The sequence below is a fragment of the Hyperolius riggenbachi genome, chromosome 2, assembly GCF_040937935.1.
Source record: "Hyperolius riggenbachi isolate aHypRig1 chromosome 2, aHypRig1.pri, whole genome shotgun sequence".
In the NCBI taxonomy this organism is placed as follows: domain Eukaryota; kingdom Metazoa; phylum Chordata; class Amphibia; order Anura; family Hyperoliidae; genus Hyperolius; species Hyperolius riggenbachi.
Genome location: NC_090647.1, coordinates 310200766 through 310221642, shown reverse-complemented (window position 1 = coordinate 310221642; position 20877 = coordinate 310200766). Strand labels below are relative to the sequence as shown.

General features: G+C 44.2%; 1 protein-coding gene across 2 annotated transcripts in view; it reads left to right on the top strand.

Moving 5' to 3' along the window:
• Positions 1 to 19013, top strand: part of COL8A2 (collagen type VIII alpha 2 chain) — a 293058-nt gene extending 274045 nt beyond the window's left edge. For both annotated transcript variants that reach the window (XM_068269079.1, XM_068269078.1), the window contains one exon: positions 13996 to 19013. In XM_068269079.1, coding sequence (XP_068125180.1) covers positions 13996 to 15914 — 1919 coding nt within the window. In that variant the 3' untranslated portion in view covers positions 15915 to 19013. The remainder of the gene's footprint in view (positions 1 to 13995) is intronic.
• Positions 19014 to 20877: the final 1864 nt, after the last annotated feature.

Genomic DNA, 20877 nt, shown 5'->3' with positions numbered 1-20877 from the left:
GCCCAGGGCGCCCGCACGGGCCGCACGGCCCTAAAAACGGGCCTGGCTCTAAAAGATACGCAACAGCATAATAACCTTTAAACACAAAACATTTCTTTGTTACAGCTGATACAAATCCTAAAATAAATCTGCACTGTTTATACTTCCTGATTCATGGGAGCAGACATATTGTTTACAGCCTGTACTTTGAAATAAGCTTTTCTGCCATCTCTGCCGTGGCAGTCATGTGACACAGGGGAGAGATCAAATTACAACTTGTGATTAGACACAAATAAGGGGGAATTAAACAGGTTAAACTCTCTAAATACATACAGGGTGCATTCCACTATGTTTTTCTTCTGTCTTGTGAAAGAGTTCAGGCCCACTTTAAGAAAATCTTTTGACAGTTTTGTAGATGGCCTGAAATAAAAATGGTAAATGCTGAAAAACATATTTTTACTCCATTTTGGCCCTCACTAACTACAACATTGCCAGATGTTTCCAGTTCACTAAATCCTTTTCAATACTTTCACTGAATAGAATATATTTAGCATCATATAAATCAGATATATTGGATGTAATTCTAACTCCCAGATATGACATAGATCTATTATTCCAAATAAAAGGAATAAAATAACCTGGCTTATTTCCATTTAAAATTGCCAATTTAGCATAATTAATCTTATAGTTGGATATATTACCAAACTTTTCCAATTCTATTACCAATAGTTCTGTATTGAGCTGCACACTATGGAACAACAAGTCATCTGTGAAAGTTAATACCATATTTTCTCTGTACCAATTAACACCCTTTTAAAGGGTGTATCAACTCTAATTCTACAGTAGCCCTGACTAATTCTGTTTGTTATGCACAGGGGGGTCGGAAAAGTCCCCCAAATATTAAAGTGACAATGAAGCAAAAAAAAAAATAATATGATATGATTTGATGTGTAGTATGGATAATTAATAGAACATTTGTAGCCAAGAATTATGTTTTTATTTTCCGGTATATAGCTTTATTTATTATACTGGATCCTTCTAACATATTTGCAATTTACAAACCACACTATATTTTAAACTATGAATCAGAGCAGAGCTAATGACCCTTTCAACTTCCATGCAGTAAAAATCTTATCTGAAGCTGCCTGTCACTGTTTCTTTGACGTATAAGTGCCTCAGAAAATAGCACTGTAGCCAACCCAAGTTGGGCCAGAGAGACCAGAGCAGCTCTTTTGCATAGATAACAAGTGAAGTTTCTTAACTCTTCCTGTACTGGAAACAATGTTAGAATCAAATTTGTGCTACTAATGTTCTATTTCTTAGCTGTATTACACATACAATGCATTATTTCATACGCTTATTTTCACTTCAGATTCCCTTTAAGGCTAGCAAGATCTTTTTCTTGAGGTTCTCGTGTAGGTCCAGATGTTCCACATGTGAGAGATTACCAGTCTACCAAGTTAATTGGCTTTTCTGCATCTGTAGAGTAGACAGGCAAATGAGTGGCTGAATATACTGGCAGGCAACATGGATCAAGTAAATATTTTTCACTGTACTACCTCTGATGTGTCTGCAAGACACAAATGTGGTCTAATCACAGGTCGTTTCTAGGGGCCCTGAGCGCTATTTGAAGGAGGGCACTGTAATGGAGGGGGGAGCCGCAGCCGCTGGGAGGGCAGCCCGACCTCTCCCTCCTTTCCTCCCCCTGAGCGCCCTCCGTGCTCCCCACTCCCATGCAGAGTAAAGCGCAGGGAAGCGCTGTAAACAGGAACTCACCTGCCTGGTTCCAACTGATGCTCACTCGCTGCTGATATTCTCTGCATAGATGCTGATACACACGCTGCATCCTGCTAAACAGGAAGCAGCGTGTGTATCAGCGGCTATGCAGAGAGGAGACTGGCGGCGATTGGAACCAGGCAGGTGAGTTCCTGTTTACAGCGCTTCCCAGCGCTTTACTCTGCATCAGAAGGGGGAGCACGGAGGGCGCCCGAGGGGAGGAAAGGAGGGAGAGGTCGGGCTGCCCTTCCCGCAGCTGCGGCTCCCCCCTCCATTATGAGGGGGGGCACCTACCTACCAATCTATCTAACCTATACTGGGGGGTACCTACCTACCTAACCTATACTGGGGGGTATCTACCTAACCTAGACTGGGGGGCAGCTACCTATCTAACCTCTACTGGGAGGCACCTACCTACCTAACGTAGACTGAGGGGACAGCTACCTACCTAACCTAGACTGGGGGGGCAGCTACCTACCTAACCCATGCTTGGGGGAACCTACCTACCTAACTTATACTGGGGGGCACCTACCTAATCTAACCTATACTGGGGGGCAGCTACCTATCTAACCTATACTGGGGGTCATCTACCTAATCTCACTTATACTGGGGGGCAGCTACCTACCTAACCTATACTGGGGGAGCCCTACCTAAGCTAACCTATACTGGGGGGCAGCTACCTATCTAACCTATACTGGGGGGTACCTACCTAGCTAACCTATACTGGGGGGCAGCTACCTACCTAACCTATACTGGGGGGCACCTACCTACCTAACCTAGACTGGGGGGCAGCTACCTATCTAACCTATACTGGGGGGCACCTACCTACCTAACCTACACTGGGGGACAGCTACCTACCTAACCTAGACTGGGGGGCAGCTACCTACCTAACCTATACTGGGGGGAACCTACCTACCTAACCTAGACTGGGGGCAGCTACCTATCTAACCTATACTGGGGGGCACCTACCTAATCTAATCTATACTGGGGGGCAGCTACCTATCTAGCCTATACTGGGGGGCAGCTACCTATATAACCTATACTGGGGGGCAGCTACCAATCTAACCTATACTGGGGGCACCTACCTATCTAACCTATACTGAGAGGCAGCTACCTATCTGACCTGTATTGGGGGCACCTACCTACCTAGCCTATACTGGTGTCAACTATACTGGCTACCAATATTGGAGGCACCTACCTAACTAACCTATACTGGGGCACCTACCTATCTAACCTATGCTGGGGCCTGGGGGCAACTATTCTGGCTACCTATATTAGAGGCACCCACCTAGCTATCTTGTACTGGGGGCATCTGCCTATCTAACCTATACTGGGGGCACCTGCCTATCTAACCTATACTGGGGGGCAACTATACTGGGGCACCTATGCCTGGCTACCTATACTGGGGGAACCTATAGCTGGCTACCTATACTGAGTGCAACTAGACCTGACTAAACTATACTGCAGGCACCTATACCTGGCTCCGTGTGTGTGTGTGGGGGGGGGGGGGCGCAATTTTTACACCCTCGCCCTGGGTGCATTTTAGCCTAGAAACTGCCCTGTCTGATCATTATATGGGATCACCCTGTTTAGTATGTTGGGCAACACATAAAATTTTATATCTATGTTTAGCACAGATATAAGTGGAAAACTGCTACATGCAATGTTACCTTTTCCTTTCCACAGGTTAGTGTTATATGTGCATCCAACATTGTTTTTGACAGTCTATCATCTATTAGACTTATTCTGTTATACAATGGTAGCAAGTGGCCATTTGGAGTTAGAGATGGCCCGAACCTCCGACTTTCGGTTCACGAACCGGGTTCGTGAACTTCTGCGAAAGGTTCGGTTCGCGCGAACTTTCGCAAACCGCAACAGACTTCAATGGGGAGGTGAACTTTGAAAACTAGAAAAAATTATGCTGGCCACAAAAGTGATGGAAAAGAATTTTCAAGGGGTCTAACACCTGGAGGGGGGCATGGCGGAGTGGGATGCATGCCAAAAGTCCCTGGGAAAAATCTGGATTTGACGTAAAGCAGCTTTTTAAGGGCAGAAATCATATTGAATGCTAAATTGCAGGGCTAAACTGCTTTAAAACATCTTGCATGTGTATACATCAATCAGGGAGTGTAACTAGAGTACTGCTTCACACTGACACACCAAACTCACTGTGTAACTGTAACGATCGGTGTCAGCATGCAGAGAGAATCTGATTATTGGTGATCTGCAGTATCACCAAGAATACAGATCTATACCTGATTATGGATGATCTGCAGAATCACCAATAATACAGATATAGTGCTAACCTTTGGACACCTCTAGATATATATGGTGAGTGTTTGGTGTAACAGTATGACTTTGAGGAACCTACCTGATGAACAGGTGACCCTAAGCAGTACAGAAGACACTGCTATGGAGAGTACAGAAACCTTCCAGCAGCCTGAGACTCTCCAAGGGGTGGAGTCAGGCTGAAGGTTGGAAGGACCAGAGAGTGAGTGACACCTGAAGGTGGATGTCACTGACTGATCTTGGAGACTATCCCTTAAGTGGAGAGAGATAGCTCTCGAGGTCGGGCAAGCCAGGTCGGCAACACACAGACAGATAAAGTATAAAGACAGAAGGCTGATTCGGTATCCAAGACAGGCAGGGTTTGGCAACGTGATATCAGATATGCGTGGTACCGAATCAGAAAGCAGAGGGATAGTCAGGAAAGCAACAGGTCATAACAAATATCAAACAATGCCTAGTCTTGGGTGTGAGGTCCGTGGTCTCTACACCCTGGAACTAGTCTGAAGTATAACAGAATAATAACACAAGTTCCCTAGTCTTAGGTGTGAGGTCCGTGGTCTCTACACCCTGGAACTAGTCTGAAGTATAACAGAATAATAACACAAGTTCCCTAGTCTTAGGTGTGAGGTCCGTGGTCTCTACACCCTGGAACTAGTCTGAAGTATAACAGAATAATAACACAAGTAATCTGGCTCAGTGTGAATTCCCAGGTCCTCCTGGTTCAAACACACTGTTGGATCTGACTAAGGTCTAAGTGCTTCCACGTAGTGATCGCAACGGCAGACAATTTGAGAGTGGCCAGCAGTAACCATATATAGAGCAGCGCTCTCTGGCACCACCCTGAAGTGATCAACCAATAGTTACCAGCTCTGAGGTCAGCTGACTGGCCTGGTCAGCTGATCCCCCCCTTGGCCATCATCAAAGTTCTGCCTTTCAGCGCGCGCATCCCTAAACCTGTGTGAACTAACAGGCTCAGCCACACCAGCTGCACGCTGCTGCATGCAAACCGCCGCGCTGGACGCGGAACCAGCCGCCTTGCTGTCAGTACATGCGGTGGCTTTTCCGCGTTCTGCCATGTCACCAGATGCACGCTTCCGCATGCAGAACGCCGTGTTGGACGCGGAATCAGCTGCCTCGCTGTCAGTACACGCTGCGGCTTTTCCACGTTCTCTCACAGTACTCCCCCCCCCCTGAGGAGTGGACTCCGGACATCTCCTACCCGGCTTCCCAGGATGCAAGCTATGGAATTCCCTTCTTAACTCCTCTGCGTGCATACGACAGTCTGGCACCCAAGTTCTTTCCTCTATGCCATACCCCTTCCAGTGAACCAAATACTGCACAGAGTTCTGCACAAGCTGTGAGTCCAGAATCTTCTCAATTTCATACTCAGGTTGGTCATCAATCAACACAGGGGGGGGGAGAGGAATCCACGTGCACTGCCGGCTTGAGCAGGGACACATGAAATGGCCTCACACCTCGCATGCTGGTAGGGAGATCAATGGCATAAGTGACATTATTGATTTTCCTGGTCACTGGAAAAGGACCCACAAATCTAGGACCTAACTTGGGTGACAGTTGCTTTAGAGCCAAATGTCGTGTGGACACCCAGACCAGGTCTCCTGGAAGAAATTCCCATTCTATGGAACGTCTCTTGTCAGCCTGTTTTTTCTGGTTCTGAAAAGCCCTCCCCAGATTTCTTTCAACCATTCCCCAAATCTGTTTCAAAGACTTCTGCCAGTTCTCCAGTGCTGGAAACGGAGTAGAAGCCACTGGCAATGGGGTGAACTTAGGTAACCTTCCCGTCACCACCTGAAATGGAGAAAATCAAGAGGAGGAACCAGATTGTTGTGTGCAAATTCTTCAAACGGCAAAAATTTGACCCAGTCGGTTTGTGCATCTGCAACATAACACCTCAGAAATTGTTCCAGAGACTGATTCGTTCTTTCGGTCTGGCCATTGGTCTGTGGGTGGTAGCCTGATGAGAAAGAAAGCTCCATGTCTAACTGATGGCAGAATGCCCTCCAAAACTTGGAAACAAATTGGACTTCCCGATCAGACACTATATTTTCCGGAATACCATGCAGCCGGAAAATATGCTGGATGAAGAGATCGGCCAATTCCTGGGCCGAGGCGAGTCCTTTCAGGGGGACAAAATGGGCCATCTTACTGAATCGATCGACTACCACCCAAATGAACGTCATGCCCTCAGACCTGGGGAGTTCGCTAACAAAATCCATGGACAAATGGGTCCATGGTTCACTCGGGACTGGCAGAGGCTGCAATGTTCCAACAGGTGCCTGACGGGAGGATTTGCTCCTAGCACACACTGCACATTCCCTCACATATTCCTTGCAGTCAGTTGCCAATGACGGCCACCAAGCAAATCTAGCAATGAGATCTTGAGTTCTGGTGGTCCCTGGATGCCCAGCATTCTTGTGGGAATGGAACAACTGCTATATTTGTAAGCGAAAAGGCAATGGTACAAACATGACCCCCTCAGGCTTTCCCTCTGGTACATCTTGTTGGAACGGGCCCAACGTGACTGTCCAATCTTTCCAGGTCTCAGTGGTTGCCAGAACCATTTTCTGAGGGGCAATGGTCTCTGGGTCTGAGGGCTGTGCTGTCTCAGGCTCAAAACACCTGGATAAGGCATCAGCCTTGATGTTCTTACTACCAGGGGTATACGTGATTACAAATCTGAATCTTGAGAAAAATAATGACCACCGGGCCTGTCGGGGGCTAAGTCTCTTAGCACCCTCAATGTACTCCAAATTTTTGTGGTCAGTGTAAACAGTAATGGTATGTTCTGCTCCTTCTAGCCAATGTCGACATTCCTCAAAGGCCAATTTGATGGCTAGAAGTTCCCTATTGCCTATATCGTAGTTTTTCTCTGCGGGTGAACACCTATGGGAGAAATAGGCACAAGGATGCAGTTTTCCCTGCAAACCAGCACGCTGAGACAGCACAGCCCCTACCCCTACCTCTGAGGCATCTACCTCCACGATAAAGGGAACGGTGACGTCAACATGTCTCAGTATGGGTGCAGAACAGAACAGTTTCTTCAGGGTGGAGAAAGCAGCATGGGCCTTAGGGGACCAGTGGTGAGTGTCTGCCCCTTTTTTGGTGAGACTGGTGAGAGGTGAAATCACCGTAGAGTACCCCTTTATGAACCTCCTATAGTAGTTGGCGAACCCCAGGAATCTTTGGAGAGCTTTCAGCCCTACAGGTTGGGGCCACTCCAAGACAGCTGAAACTTTTCCAGGGTCCATAGAGAGGCCAGAGGTCGAAATTGTGTACCCCAGAAAGGCGACAGAGGTCACTTCGAAAATGCACTTCTCCAATTTAGCGTACAGCATATTTTGTCTTAATTTCTGTAACACAAACTTAACATGTTTCCTGTGCTCTGAGAGGTTGGATGAGAAAATTACTATATCTTCTAAGTACACCAAGACGAATTTGCCCAATACTTCTCTGAAGACCTCGTTAATCAGCTCTTGGAAGACGGCCGGGGCGTTACACAACCCGAAGGGCATCACTAGGTACTCGTAATGCCCGTTGGGAGTGTTAAAGGCCGTCTTCCATTCATCACCGTCCCTGATATGCACAAGGTTGTATGCACCCCTCAAATCCAGCTTCGAGAAAATCTTAGCATTGGTGACCTGGGTAAACAAATCGTCTATTAAGGGCAGAGGATAACGATTTTTTACTGTAATTTTATTCAAACCCCAATAATCAATGCATGGGCGGAGGCCTCCATCCTTCTTTTTCACAAAAAAGAAACCTGCCCCTGCTGGGGACCGAGAAGGACGAATAAAGCCCTTAGCTAAATTTTCTCGGATGCATTCCTGCATGGCTAATTTCTCTGGCCCAGATAAATTATAGAGATGACCTCTAGGGGGCATACAACCAGACCTGAGATTAATGGGGCAATCAAAAGGACGGTGTGGAGGAAGTTTATCTGCTGACTTGGGACAAAATACGTCCGCAAATTCTGAATACTGATCTGGCAATCCCTCCATGTGAATCTTGGTTTTACCCAAGGTTACCTTCGCTAGACAATGACGACAACAATGGGTAGACCAGCTCATTAGCTGACCTGTAGCCCAATTGATCTGAGGCGAGTGAAGTTGTAACCATGGCATACCAAGAATGATCGTGGAGGTTGTCATTCGCAAAACCAGAAACTGTAAATTCTCTCTATGTAACACCCCTACCGTAACCCTTAACTCTGGGGTCTGAGACAGAGGGTGGTTACTCTGCAAGGGGGAATCGTCCACTGCAGTGACCAGAATCTGTTGTTTCAACGGGGAAATTGGGATCCCCAATTTCTTAGCAAATTCGTAATCCATAAAGTTGGCTGCTGAGCCAGAGTCAACGAAGGCCTCAGTGGTCTCTGTCTTATCCTTCCAAGATATAGTACAAGGGAGGAGCAAACGTTTATTGTCTAGAGGCAAGGACTGTTTGGGACAACTCTGCACTCTATGACCCATCTCTGCACAGTATAGACAGAGCTGCTCTGTTTCTGTGCGCCTCCGCTCCACCCGGGACAATTTCGACCGCCCAATCTGCATTGGTTCTGGTGGAGATGAATCGGGTGGTTATGAATCGGGTTGAGGCGCGGCGTAGGAAACATATCTCACATCGTTCCTACTCCGAGTCTGTCTTTGATAACGTAGGCGACGATCAATCCTGACTGCTAATGAAATGGCCTCATCAATAGACTTTGGTTCGGGGTGACCCAATATTAGATCAGAGACCGCGTCTGACAACCCTGACAAAAAACAGTCCAGAAGTGCGAATGAGTCCCATCTAGCTGAAACTGCCCATTTCCTGAACTCAGCTGCATAATTTTCCACCGGACCCTTGCCCTGCCGTAACGTCTTTAGCTTCCGCTCAGCGGTAGAGGCAATGTCCGGATCATCATAAACTATAGCCATAGCTTTAAAATATTCCTCAACCGAGGCTAGAGCCTCATTCCCTGGCAGAAGATTATATGCCCAGGTCTGGGAATCCCCTGACAACAGAGTCTTAATAAACGTAATTCTCTGTGCCATGGTTCCAGAAGAATTAGGTCTCAACTCAAAGTATGACAACACTCTATTTCTAAAATTCTGAAAGTCAGATCTGTGACCAGAAAACCTTTCAGGTACAGGCATACGTATGTCTGTGCTAGGAGGAGATCGCACTGTGTTCACAGCCGTCTGAAAGACTTGTACAGACCCAGATAATGCCTTGATCTGAGTCTGATGACTGTCCAGCACTCGGATGAAAGTTTCCACCAAGGTAGTGAGTGCATCAAGACGGTTGTAAAGTGCGTCCATTTGGGTTTGGTCTACTGTTCTGTAAGGATCGGTATCAGCACGCAGAGAGAATCTGATTATTGGTGATCTGCAGTATCACCAAGAATTCAGATCTATACCTGATTATGGATGATCTGCAGAATCACCAATAATACAGATATAGTGCTAACCTCTGGACACCTCTAGATATATATGGTGAGTGTTTGGTGTAACAGTATGACTTTGAGCAACCCACCTGATGAACAGGTGACCCTAAGCAGTACAGAAGACACTGCTATGGAGAGTACAGAAACCTTCCAGCAGCCTAAGACTCTCCAAGGGCTGGAGTCAGGCTGAAGGTTGGAAGGACCAGAGAGTGAGTGACACCTGAAGGTGGATGTCATGGACTGATCTTGGAGACTATCCCTTAAGTGGAGAGAGATAGCTCCCGAGGTCGGGCAAGCCAAGTCGGCAACACACAGACAGATTAAGTATAAAGACAGAAGGCTGATTCGGTATCCAAGACATGCAGGGTTTGGCAACGTGATATCAGATATGTGTAGGTACCGAATCAGAAAGCAGAGGGATAGTCAGGAAAGCAACAGGTCATAACAAATATCAAACAATGCCTAGTCTTAGGTGTGAGGTCTGTGGTCTCTACACCCTGGAACTAGTCTGAAGTATAACAGAATAATAACACAAGTAATCTGGCTCAGTGTGAATTCCCAGGTCCTTCTGGTTCAAACACACTGTTGGATCTGACTAAGGTCTGAGTGCTTCCACGTAGTGATCGCAACGGCAGACAATTTGAGAGTGGCCAGCAGTAACCATATATAGAGCAGTGCTCTCTGGCGCCACCCTAAAGTGATCAACCAATGGTTACCAGCTCTGAGGTCAGTTGACCGGCCTGGTCAGCTGATCCCCCTTGGCCATCATAAAAGTTCTGCCTTTCAGCGCGCGCGCATATTCCTAAACCTGTGTGAACTAACAGGCTCAGCCACACCAGCTGCATGCTGCTGCATGCAAACCGCCGCGCTGGACGCGGAACCAGCCGCCTTGCTGTCAGTACATGCGGCGGCTTTTCCGCGTTCTGCCATGCCACCAGATCCACTCTTCGGCGTGCAGACCGCCGTGTTGGACGCGGAATCAGCCGCCTTGCTGTCAGTACACGCGGCGGCTTTTCCGCGTTCTCTCACATTAACGCACCACAAACAGCTGTTTGCGTAGTAACGACCGTGCTGGACTGGTGCGCACCATGGCGAGAGTGCAGGCCGTGGCGGTTTTCAAGCCCATACGGTCGCCGGGCTGTGGTAGCTCAATGATAGAACAACAGTGACTGTCCAGCTGATCAAATTTGGTCTGTCCACAATGAAGCAACGACCTTATTATCTTTGGTGTGCCACCCCCATAAGACACTCATATAGCCTTCGGTCATTGCTTCATTGTGATACGCAAGCCCCACAACAGGTAGGCATATGCAATGATGAGGGGTGGGTTCACTGAACACAATAGGTAGGTATATGCAGTGATGAGGTGGATTCACTGAACACAACAGGTAGGTATATGCAGTGATGAGGTGGGTTCACTCAACACAACAGGTAGGTATATGCAGTGATGAGGTGGGTTCACTGAACACAACAGGTAGGTATATGCAGTGATGAGGTGGGTGCACTGAACACAACAGGTAGGTATATGCAGTACTGGGTATTACAATGTGCACCTGTCACACACACAGGTAGTCACTGAATGTGCTGGGCCTAGCTGGCAGTGGCACACACACAGTATGAATTAGCAAGGCTGTCTATGCAACACAAGTGTCAGTGGGACACACAGAAAAAAATAGATCACAAGAACAAGATTAGCTCTCAAAAGAGCTGTTGTGGGGTGCTATTTTAGCAATAAGAATCAGCAAGGAGCAAGCTAACAAGCCTACAGCAGCCTAACTAATCTTTCCCTATGAGAGTCTGCCAGCAGCTGTCCCTTCTCTAATTAATGCAGGCACACGAGTGAGTGTAATGGCTTGCGGAGACTGCCTTTTATAAGGGGGGGAGTGGCTCCACGAGGGAGTGTAGCCTGATTGGCTACAATGTGCCTGCTGACTGTGCTGTAGAGGGTCAAAGTTGACCCTAATGGTGCACTATGGGGGAAAACCGAACTTCCGGAAAAGTTCGCCTTACTTGGCGAACGCGAACCAGTCCACCGTTCGGGCCATCTCTATTTGGAGTTTGTACACTTTCTCTGCTCCCCAGGGTTTGTAAAAAAAAATTATGTCTGCAGCAATGTTCTAATCACTTTATGTACAAAGTTATAGGCAAAGCAGTGACAGGTTGAAAAAACTCAGCCAGCCCTCAGAAGTAATTCCTTAGATTCACACAAAGGCTAGTGACCTTATGATGTCTGATTACGAACAAATTATTACATGTCTGTAGATCAGAGTGATCGGATCTGCCTAGAGTCGACAGGAAATATCGACAAATGTATGGGCAACTTCATAAATATAAACACCAGGAACTATCAGAAATTGTTCATTTGATTTATGGAAGTATCCTAAAATAAAATAAAATCTTGAAAACAAGTACAGGGCAGGGGGATATAGATCAGTGCAAATTAGAAGTCAGATACAGGTAGAAGTAATGGCTCAGTCAGTCAGATAAACAATTGCTCTCATTCTAATTGAACTTCTTGCTTTCATGTGCTAATTGATGCTGTTAGAAGCTTTGGTAACTAAACTGCTGTGTATGTGTAAACATCCTGGGCTATCCTTTGGTTTTAAAACATTGATCTACATGAAGTTTGCATAAAGGCCCATACACACGTCGGATTTTTCAGAACGGTGGGTCGTTTGAACGTCCCGTCGTTCAGTCGTCCGCACGCTAAATCGGGCTATTAACAGCTAAAGTCGGCAAACGTTTAATTTTCCCACGGTCAGAAGGAGAATTTTAAAATCGATTTTCTCAAAAACTATAAGGTCTTTTTGAAAAAAAAAAATGTTTCCTCTTGTAGTCACTGACACCCTCCAGGTGTTAGACCCCTTGAAACATCTTTTCCATCACTTTTGTGGCCAGAAACAGTTTTTGTATTTTTCATAGTTCATCTGCCCATTGAAGTCTGTTGCAGTTCGCATGGTTCGCGCGAACACGAACTTTTGCGGAAGTTCGCATTCGAGGTTCGCGAACCCAAAATCGGAGGTTTCGAGTTATCTCTAGATATGCACGTATACCCAAGTCACCTTGGTACAGTTCCAATAACCAAAAACATAATATTATAAAAACACCTATAAAGAATGATAATGGCCCTTATCTAGTTAACAATTCTCCAGAGTTTCCTCCCAGAAGATATTTTTTGTCTTATCTAAGAAATACTGTAACTTTTCAACATAGTGCACTGGAAAAAGTACTGAAAAGTAAGTAATAAAAATAATAGCAAACTTATTTTGAGTAATATATTGCTTAGTGTGAGCTTTAATGGTATTTTAGTGATAAGGTTTGAAAATATCTTCTTGAAGAAAACTAAGGAAAAAAGTTAATAGGATATGGGCCAATTTCTTCTTTCATATAATCACTGCTATCCTACTGGTACACATATTATATTTTCAGCCTTATGCTGGATCCACACGGTGCGTTCGCGCACTCGATTTCCCGCTCGATTCCCGTCGATTCGTTTATTTCCAACATGTCCGATTTGGATTTCGATGGATCGTTAGGTCGATTTGGCATACTTTGCATGCGAATCGACCTAACAATCTATCGAAATCCAAATCGGACATGTTGGAAATAAACGAATAGATGGGAATCGACGGGAATCGAGCGGGAAATCGAGTGCGCGAACGCACCGTGTGGATCCCGCATAACAGTATGCCTTTTACATGTACAAGCAAACCTGAAGTGAGAGTAAACAGATTAGATAACAATTGTATCCATAGCCATAATCCTAAACCGAATTTTACTGAAATGCCATAGTTGTAGTTTGAAGGTTGTGACTGCGTTTATGTTTATTTAGCTTCCTTACAGACATATTTGAACTATTGAACTTTTTATCTATTTCACTCAAACATTTTTTTCAGCCGCTTAGTTCTATTACCTCTTTTCTATGAGAGTTACACAACAGTCCCACTGCAGAGAAACTGTGATTTATAGCACTGGATTTTTACCCCATACAATGAGAAAAAAAGAACCCAGGCTAGTTCTAAGTAGGATTGGAATTGCACATACACATTTTTTATCACATTATGCTACACGTCACTTTGTGGCCCTTTTTAATATTAGCTTAGTGAATAATTTGTAAGAAAAACACTGTTTACACTTCAGTCAAGTATCAAGAAATGCTTTCCAAGATGTACCTAAGTATATTATGATAAGCCATATTACTTGCCAGTATAACTTCAAACCACACTTGCATCCAATTATACAATTCTAGTAATATTTGAAGCCAAAAAATATTTTCATAAAAAATATGGTTTTGTGATCTGGTGTCTGGGCTAAATACAGAAAATCTCAAGTAAACTATGCATAGCCAAATCTGATGTCCAGGTTAATCTACAGAGCCAAATATGGTGTTCAGTATAGTAGACAACATATCCAATAGTTGATCATTTGTAAGAATAACCTTTCGAATCTGAATGAATTACAAACACCTAATAAAATATCTTTGTATTATTTATTGTGTCTTACAGATTTGCCACCCATGCCAATGAATCTCAAAGGAGAACCTGGGCCAGAAGGAAAACCTGGTCCAAGGGGACCACCAGGACAACCAGGACCCCCAGGCAAACCAGGAATTGGAAAACCTGGACTACAAGGACAACCAGGTCCTACTGGACCTCCTGGATTTTCTGGCATTGGAAAACCTGGTTTACCAGGAATGCCTGGTAAAAATGGGCCTAAGGGATTACCTGGCTCAAACGGGGAGCCTGGAATGAGGGGTGAACAAGGACCTAGAGGGTTGCCTGGATCTCCTGGTATCCCTGGACCTTCAGGAATCTCTAGCAATGGCAAGCCAGGTGTGCAAGGTGCTCCAGGACAGCCAGGTATAAGAGGTGAACCAGGGCCAAAGGGTGAACAAGGACCCCGTGGGGAGAAGGGTATAAAAGGTGAAGTTGGACTTGGGAAACCAGGTATACCTGGTACTCGGGGTGCTACAGGTCCACAAGGACCCATGGGACCACCAGGCCAACCAGGTAATGGAAAACCTGGACTGGTTGGATTACCTGGTGCTCCAGGAGATAGAGGAGACATTGGACCACCTGGGCCATCTGGTATAGGGGGAATGCCAGGACCACAGGGCCCACCAGGAAAACCAGGGGTTGATGGAATTGGTAAACCAGGTTTAGATGGATTGCCAGGAATACAAGGTCCATTAGGTCCTAAAGGGGAACCAGGAATTCGAGGTTTGCCAGGGTTGCCAGGACAACCAGGTTATGGAAAACCTGGTCTACCAGGTTTGAAAGGGGATAGAGGACCCTCTGGATTAATTGGGGGACCAGGAGAAAAAGGAGAGCCAGGTTTTGAGGGTGAACCGGGTGAGCAAGGGCCACAGGGAATTATTGGGCCACCAGGGCTTCCTGGGTCAATGGGATTACCTGGAAAAAATGGTTTGCCTGGCTTGAAAGGTGACATAGGACCTACTGGTCCTCCAGGGCAACCAGGAATTCCAGGAAACCAAGGTCAAAATGGCTTTGTAGGTAAACCAGGTGTACCTGGGGAAAGAGGTCTTCCAGGGACTCAAGGACTTCCAGGGCCAATTGGACCAAAAGGAGATGGAGGTTCAATGGGTCTTCCAGGTTTGCCAGGTCAATTAGGTAATCCAGGACCAAAAGGAGAAAGTGGGATTCCAGGACAACCAGGCCCTAGAGGTTCAGCTGGAATTCCTGGACTGCAAGGATCTTCAGGCCCTTTAGGGCCACAGGGGCTTCCAGGACTGAAGGGAGAGCCTGGCATCCCTGGACTACCTGGCAATAGCATCACTGGGGGACCAGGCCCAATTGGACCTATGGGCCCTCCCGGAGTATCAGGTGCTCCTGGTTTAAATGGACAACCTGGGCCACCAGGACAACCAGGGCCACCAGGACCACCAGGCATATATGGTGATGGAACCATTGCTGGCCTACATTTGCCTGACGGAGGTGTGGAAGGAGGCACTGTCGGGGGTGACAAACCTGGGAAACCTCAATATGGCACTGGAGAACTATCTGCTAAAATAGCTCCTGCATTTACTGCCATCCTGACTACACCATTCCCTCCATCTGGCATGCCAATAAAATTTGAGAGGACTTTGTACAATGGTCATAATGGTTATAATCCTCTTACTGGGATATTCACTTGTACTGTGCCCGGAATCTATTACTTTGCTTATCATGTCCACATAAAAGGCACCAACATCTGGGTTGCTTTGTACAAGAACAATGTACCGGCCACCTACACCTATGATGAGTATAAAAAAGGATATATGGACCAAGCTTCTGGAAGTGCAGTACTAGAACTTAAGGAAAATGACCAAGTTTGGGTTCAGATGCCATCAGATCAAGCCAATGGATTATATTCAACAGAGTACATTCATTCTTCTTTCTCTGGCTTCCTTCTCTGCCCCACATAATGGATGAACTATAGAATTTCCAACTTTAGTCATAAACTTTCTTTAAAAAATTACATGCAAAACAAACAAAAACTTATCTATACATATATATCCACTGGGAAAAAAAAGCACAGAGAAGACATAACTGCTTGCTCAAACGTTCACAATGAAGCAAGTCCTTGCTAAAATTATTTTCTTGCAAAGTTTGCAGGAAAGTCACATAATTAAATGGTGGCATGTAAAACAGAAAATACCAACAAGATTGTGGGCACAGATGGCCGTGCCATACAATTTGATGTTCTTCAGTTTTAGAACTTTATGGAATTTTCAGATATTCCAGACCTTTGTTTGTGTTTTGTTCTTTGTAATTTATCTGTATCTGCTACATATGTCGAATAGTATTAAAATTGTAAGAACACTGCACTTACCCCTTAGAGCAATGAAGATGTCTCTGCCAGGTTAACCATGGTATCACAACTTTCCTGCATTCTGTCTGTAAAGAAAAATACCTTCTTTATATGTTATACTCTTTATAGCGTTATACTTGTTGCATTTGAAAGCATCACAATAACAGCATCAAAACAGGTGTACAGCAAAATGTCACCTAAAGATATATTTAGCTTTGAACAATACACAGAACTTAGAGAAAACATTTTACTGTTATAAGCAAATAAAAACAATGATGTGAGGGCTCTGCTTTGACCACGAGAGTCTTCAACCATTTGTGCTGCTTTAGGTGCCATGCTTCCTTCAGAGAATGGTTATTACTCCAAGCCTCACCTACGTAAAGATTAAGAATGTGGCTCTGAACTGGCAAAACTTCATCAATCACACTATCATAGTGCAGTCAGGAGAACAGGTAGCCATTGACAGGGAGTTTCATGCAATTGCTTTCCTAAGACGAGTGTATTTACTGGGAAGTACCATATAGGGCTTTCAAACTTTTGTTCTCTGTCATGTCATTTTGTGATAGATGAAAAACTGAGCAATGTTATCAGAGCCTTGACTTGCTTATCAATATGAGCCAAATGTGTGAAAGCGTCTTTGCTAATTAGATTGTTTGTTTTCAGTTATCCATGGTTTTACAGTGTTCTCCCCAGAAATCTTTTCCAGCCGGGTGGCATGAAAAAGTAGCTGGGTGGGGCAATATGAGAAAGTGCAGGGCCGGTGCTTCTGTGCGCAACTCTGCTTACAGTATATAATCTAATGACAGCCAGGTGTTCACCAAAACTAGCCGGGTGGAGCTAAATGAGCCTGGGGAGAACACTGTTTTAGGTGTTATGCCAGCTTAAAGCAGATCTGAACTCAGAACTTTCTCACTGCTCTAAAAGATAAGTAGCAGCATATTAACCTTTAAAGAAAAACATTTCTTTGTTACAGCTTATCTGTTACAGCTAAATCTGCAGTGTGTTTACTTCCTGTTTTCATGGAAGCAGACATATGGGTAACATCCTGTGTTTACAAATTAGCTGCTCTGCCAAGGCTTCCGAGATTCCTGTGCTGACACAGCTGAGAGATCAAATTACAGCAGTGCTTAGTCACAGATGAGGGGGAATTCGACAGGCTAAATTCTCTAATTACATACAGGGTGTATTTCTCTATGTTTTCCTTCTGTCCTGTGCAAGAGTTCAGGTCCACTTTAAACCTGCCCAGATAGAAAAAGATTTGACATTGCGCATGGTGCTGAGAGCTCTATCACACGACCATACTTGTCACTTGTTATTGCATGAGTCATGTGGGCTGATTTACTAAAGAGGACATGCAATGAAGAGCCCTGCAATTTTAGTCTGTTTGCTTCAGATAGCCTATCAAGTACACAGGGTTTTAGACAGGATCTTTAAGGCAGTTGGCAGGGTGTTTGAAATTATCACACAAAAACTTCATTTTCTTCACTGCATGTTTCTTTTAGTAAATTCACCCTATGTTGCAAAGAAATCTGTTCAAAAAATATGATCATCTTGACTATCTTTACAGGTTAAACTGTTTTTTGTTTTTTGGTTGTTTTTTTTATAAGCCCTAGTGCATCATTATATTTTATTTCTGCATTTGCATTTCATGAAATATTTGGTAAATTCATGCAACAGTATTTACTGCCAAGTGTGCCAATACAGCAGTGTGTGTTGAATTGAGACACTGGCAGACAAAAAGGGTCACTTTGTACGAGATGCATCTGGGTGTGCAAACTGAGGGCCAAATGTGAATCACTGCCAGTATAAACATCAACAATTCTGATTTCTCATATGAAATATAATGTGGAAATTCTTTCTGTCCTCAAAATTTGTTTGTATTCAACAAAGGTTTATTATGGCGACAGAAGTAACAATCACACACAGATTAGCCCTGTCATTTTCTGGCAGTTTCAACTGAATTGAGCAATTTAATTCATGTTATGAATTAACAAAAACTCTCCTGTACTGAACCTATATACTGAATGTCTATATATTTTTAAAGAGCGTGATTTGAGTACTAGTAGCCCCAGCAATGTGCCTACCTGCATATCTGCTTAGTTGTCACCAAAAATTAGTCCTGATTAATTATAATAATGCTAACATTTGTACAGGGCTTTACTCTTCTCAGACTCAAAGCGCATGCTCAGGAGGCCTCCCTGCTGTGTTAGAGAGTCTTGCCTAAGGACTCCTTACTATATAAGTATTGGTCCGAGTCAGGATTCAAACGCTGGTCTCCTATGTCAAAGGTGGTGCCCTTAACCAGTACCCTATCCAGCCACTAAGTAAATTATTAATGAGCCACATCAGCTGGTACTTTTTCACATTGATATAATCTCCAGTTTGATGATGATATTATTATTAGCAGAAGCTATTAGAAACTGACCAATTTAGAAGAAATGTTGCACTTATTTATGATACCTAGCTCAGTCTCTAAAGTCATAATCACACTGACATTTACAAGTGGTGTGGCCTAGATGACAATGAATGGCTTCCATGCTATTGATTCTAAATCTTAGTCATTTGGATTTTTATTTGACAAACTTTGTGTGAACACTTTTTACTCATCCCGATTATGGAGCCAAGAATGTAATTTGATACATTCTCAATTATCAGGCATAAAAAGTGTTAGCGAATGTAGGTCTCAAGTAATTGGTTAGATAATTCCATTTTATGACGCTTATGTTCTTAAGTATTTTTTTTTCGTTTTGTTGGGGTTTTTTTGGTGGGGGAAGGGGGGGGAGGGAAAGGGGATGAGGGAAGGTGTTGGGGATTCTACCGTTTAATTTCATTCATTCAGTGCCTTTCTAATAAAATACTGTTCAATGTATTCTTTTTATTTTATTATTCAATTGTTCACAATGGTGCTATGCCCACTTACCAATGTTATATATCCATATAGTGCAATGTTAATCCTGGTGGCAACAGTGGTTTTTAAAAGAATATCACTCCTCTTTAGTCCTGTAAACATCAATATATGTTGTATTGATAATGCTTGAATTGTAATGAAATATGGAGTAAGGTTTGTTACTGTGTTTCTAAAAATTGGCCTCCTCACTGCAGGTACAGGCTGTGAACCTGCCAGAGTGTGTAGGGACTGCAAGGGACTGTCTTGCAGGGAAAGAGGTAATGATCACGGGTCTGTAGAAGTCTCTTTACTTTGGTTAAATTCATAAACAAATGTGACTCCACATGGTGTGCAGACAGTGCTACACAGAGCATCTACTAACCGTAGGATGAGAATTTTTGCATCGCTGAAATTTACTGAAACTAGTACAGATCAATTGGCTTGTGTTGCTACCATCGTCATTATCATCCTCACCTCTTACTCTTGTGAAGTGGCGATCACTGTAGAGGCAGCAGACTTTGCAACCCAGCAATGATGTCACTCAGACTGGCCATAGACTCTCACCCAAGATAGATATGCTTAAAAGTGCTATAATGGTAGACTACATAATCTTCCTAATCTAAGATGTGCAGTCTAAATCTATCCTCTAAGAAATTAATGAAGCATTGTGAAGCAGCACAGTGGTGTGGTGGATAGCACCTTAGCTTTGCAGCAGTAGAGACCCAGGTTTCAACCTCAGCCAGGACACTGCTTGGAGTTTACACATTCTTCCTGTGCGTGGGCATTGTGGTTTTCGCAAAAACATTCTAAAAATGACCTAGACTTTGCTAGGGTCTAGATCAGTGATGACTAACCTTGGCACTCCAGCTGTGGTGGAACTACAAGTCCCATGAGGCATTGCAATACTCTGACAGCTCTAAGCATAACTTAGGGAGGCAAAGGCATAATGGGATTTGTAGTTTTGTCACAGCTGGAGTGCCAAGGTTAGCCATCACTGGTCTAGATTGTACATTCCTCTAAGACACAGTCTGTAACATGACTATAGACTCAATGAAGCACTGCTGAAGGTGTCCGAACCATACTCTGGTAAATAATCATAATCTGCATTGCTTCTATCCTTGTCTAAATATTGTAGGGCAACCTTCCAAATACAATTATCGTGCAAAATGGTAACATTTTAAATACATACAATGTACAGTTGTGTCAGAATACAATCCAGAAAAATTTAAAAAGGTCTTTGATTACCAGATTTGTTTTTAGAAACAAATGACTCAAATCTACCTAGAGTTAAACAGTACAGGCTGTCAAAATTTCTTTCATTCACCAATCCAGGTCACTAGCTGCAGAAGTCACTTGGGTGATTATCTAAAAACGTAATGAAATGAACAACAGTGACATTTCAAGCTGTTAAAGGGGAACTTCAGCCTAAACAAACATACTGTCATTAAGTTACATTAGTTATGTTAATTAAAATAGATAGGTAATATAATCTCTTACCCACCCTGTTTTAAAAGAACTGACAAATGTTTGTGATTTCATCGGGGCAGCCATCTTTTTTGGTTGAAAGGAGGTGACAGGGAGCATAAGACACAGTTCCAACTGTACTGTGTCCTGATAACCCCTCCCAGCTGTGTGCGCTAGGCTTCAAATGTCAAATCTCAAATCAAAAATAAATTACATGTCATTCCCC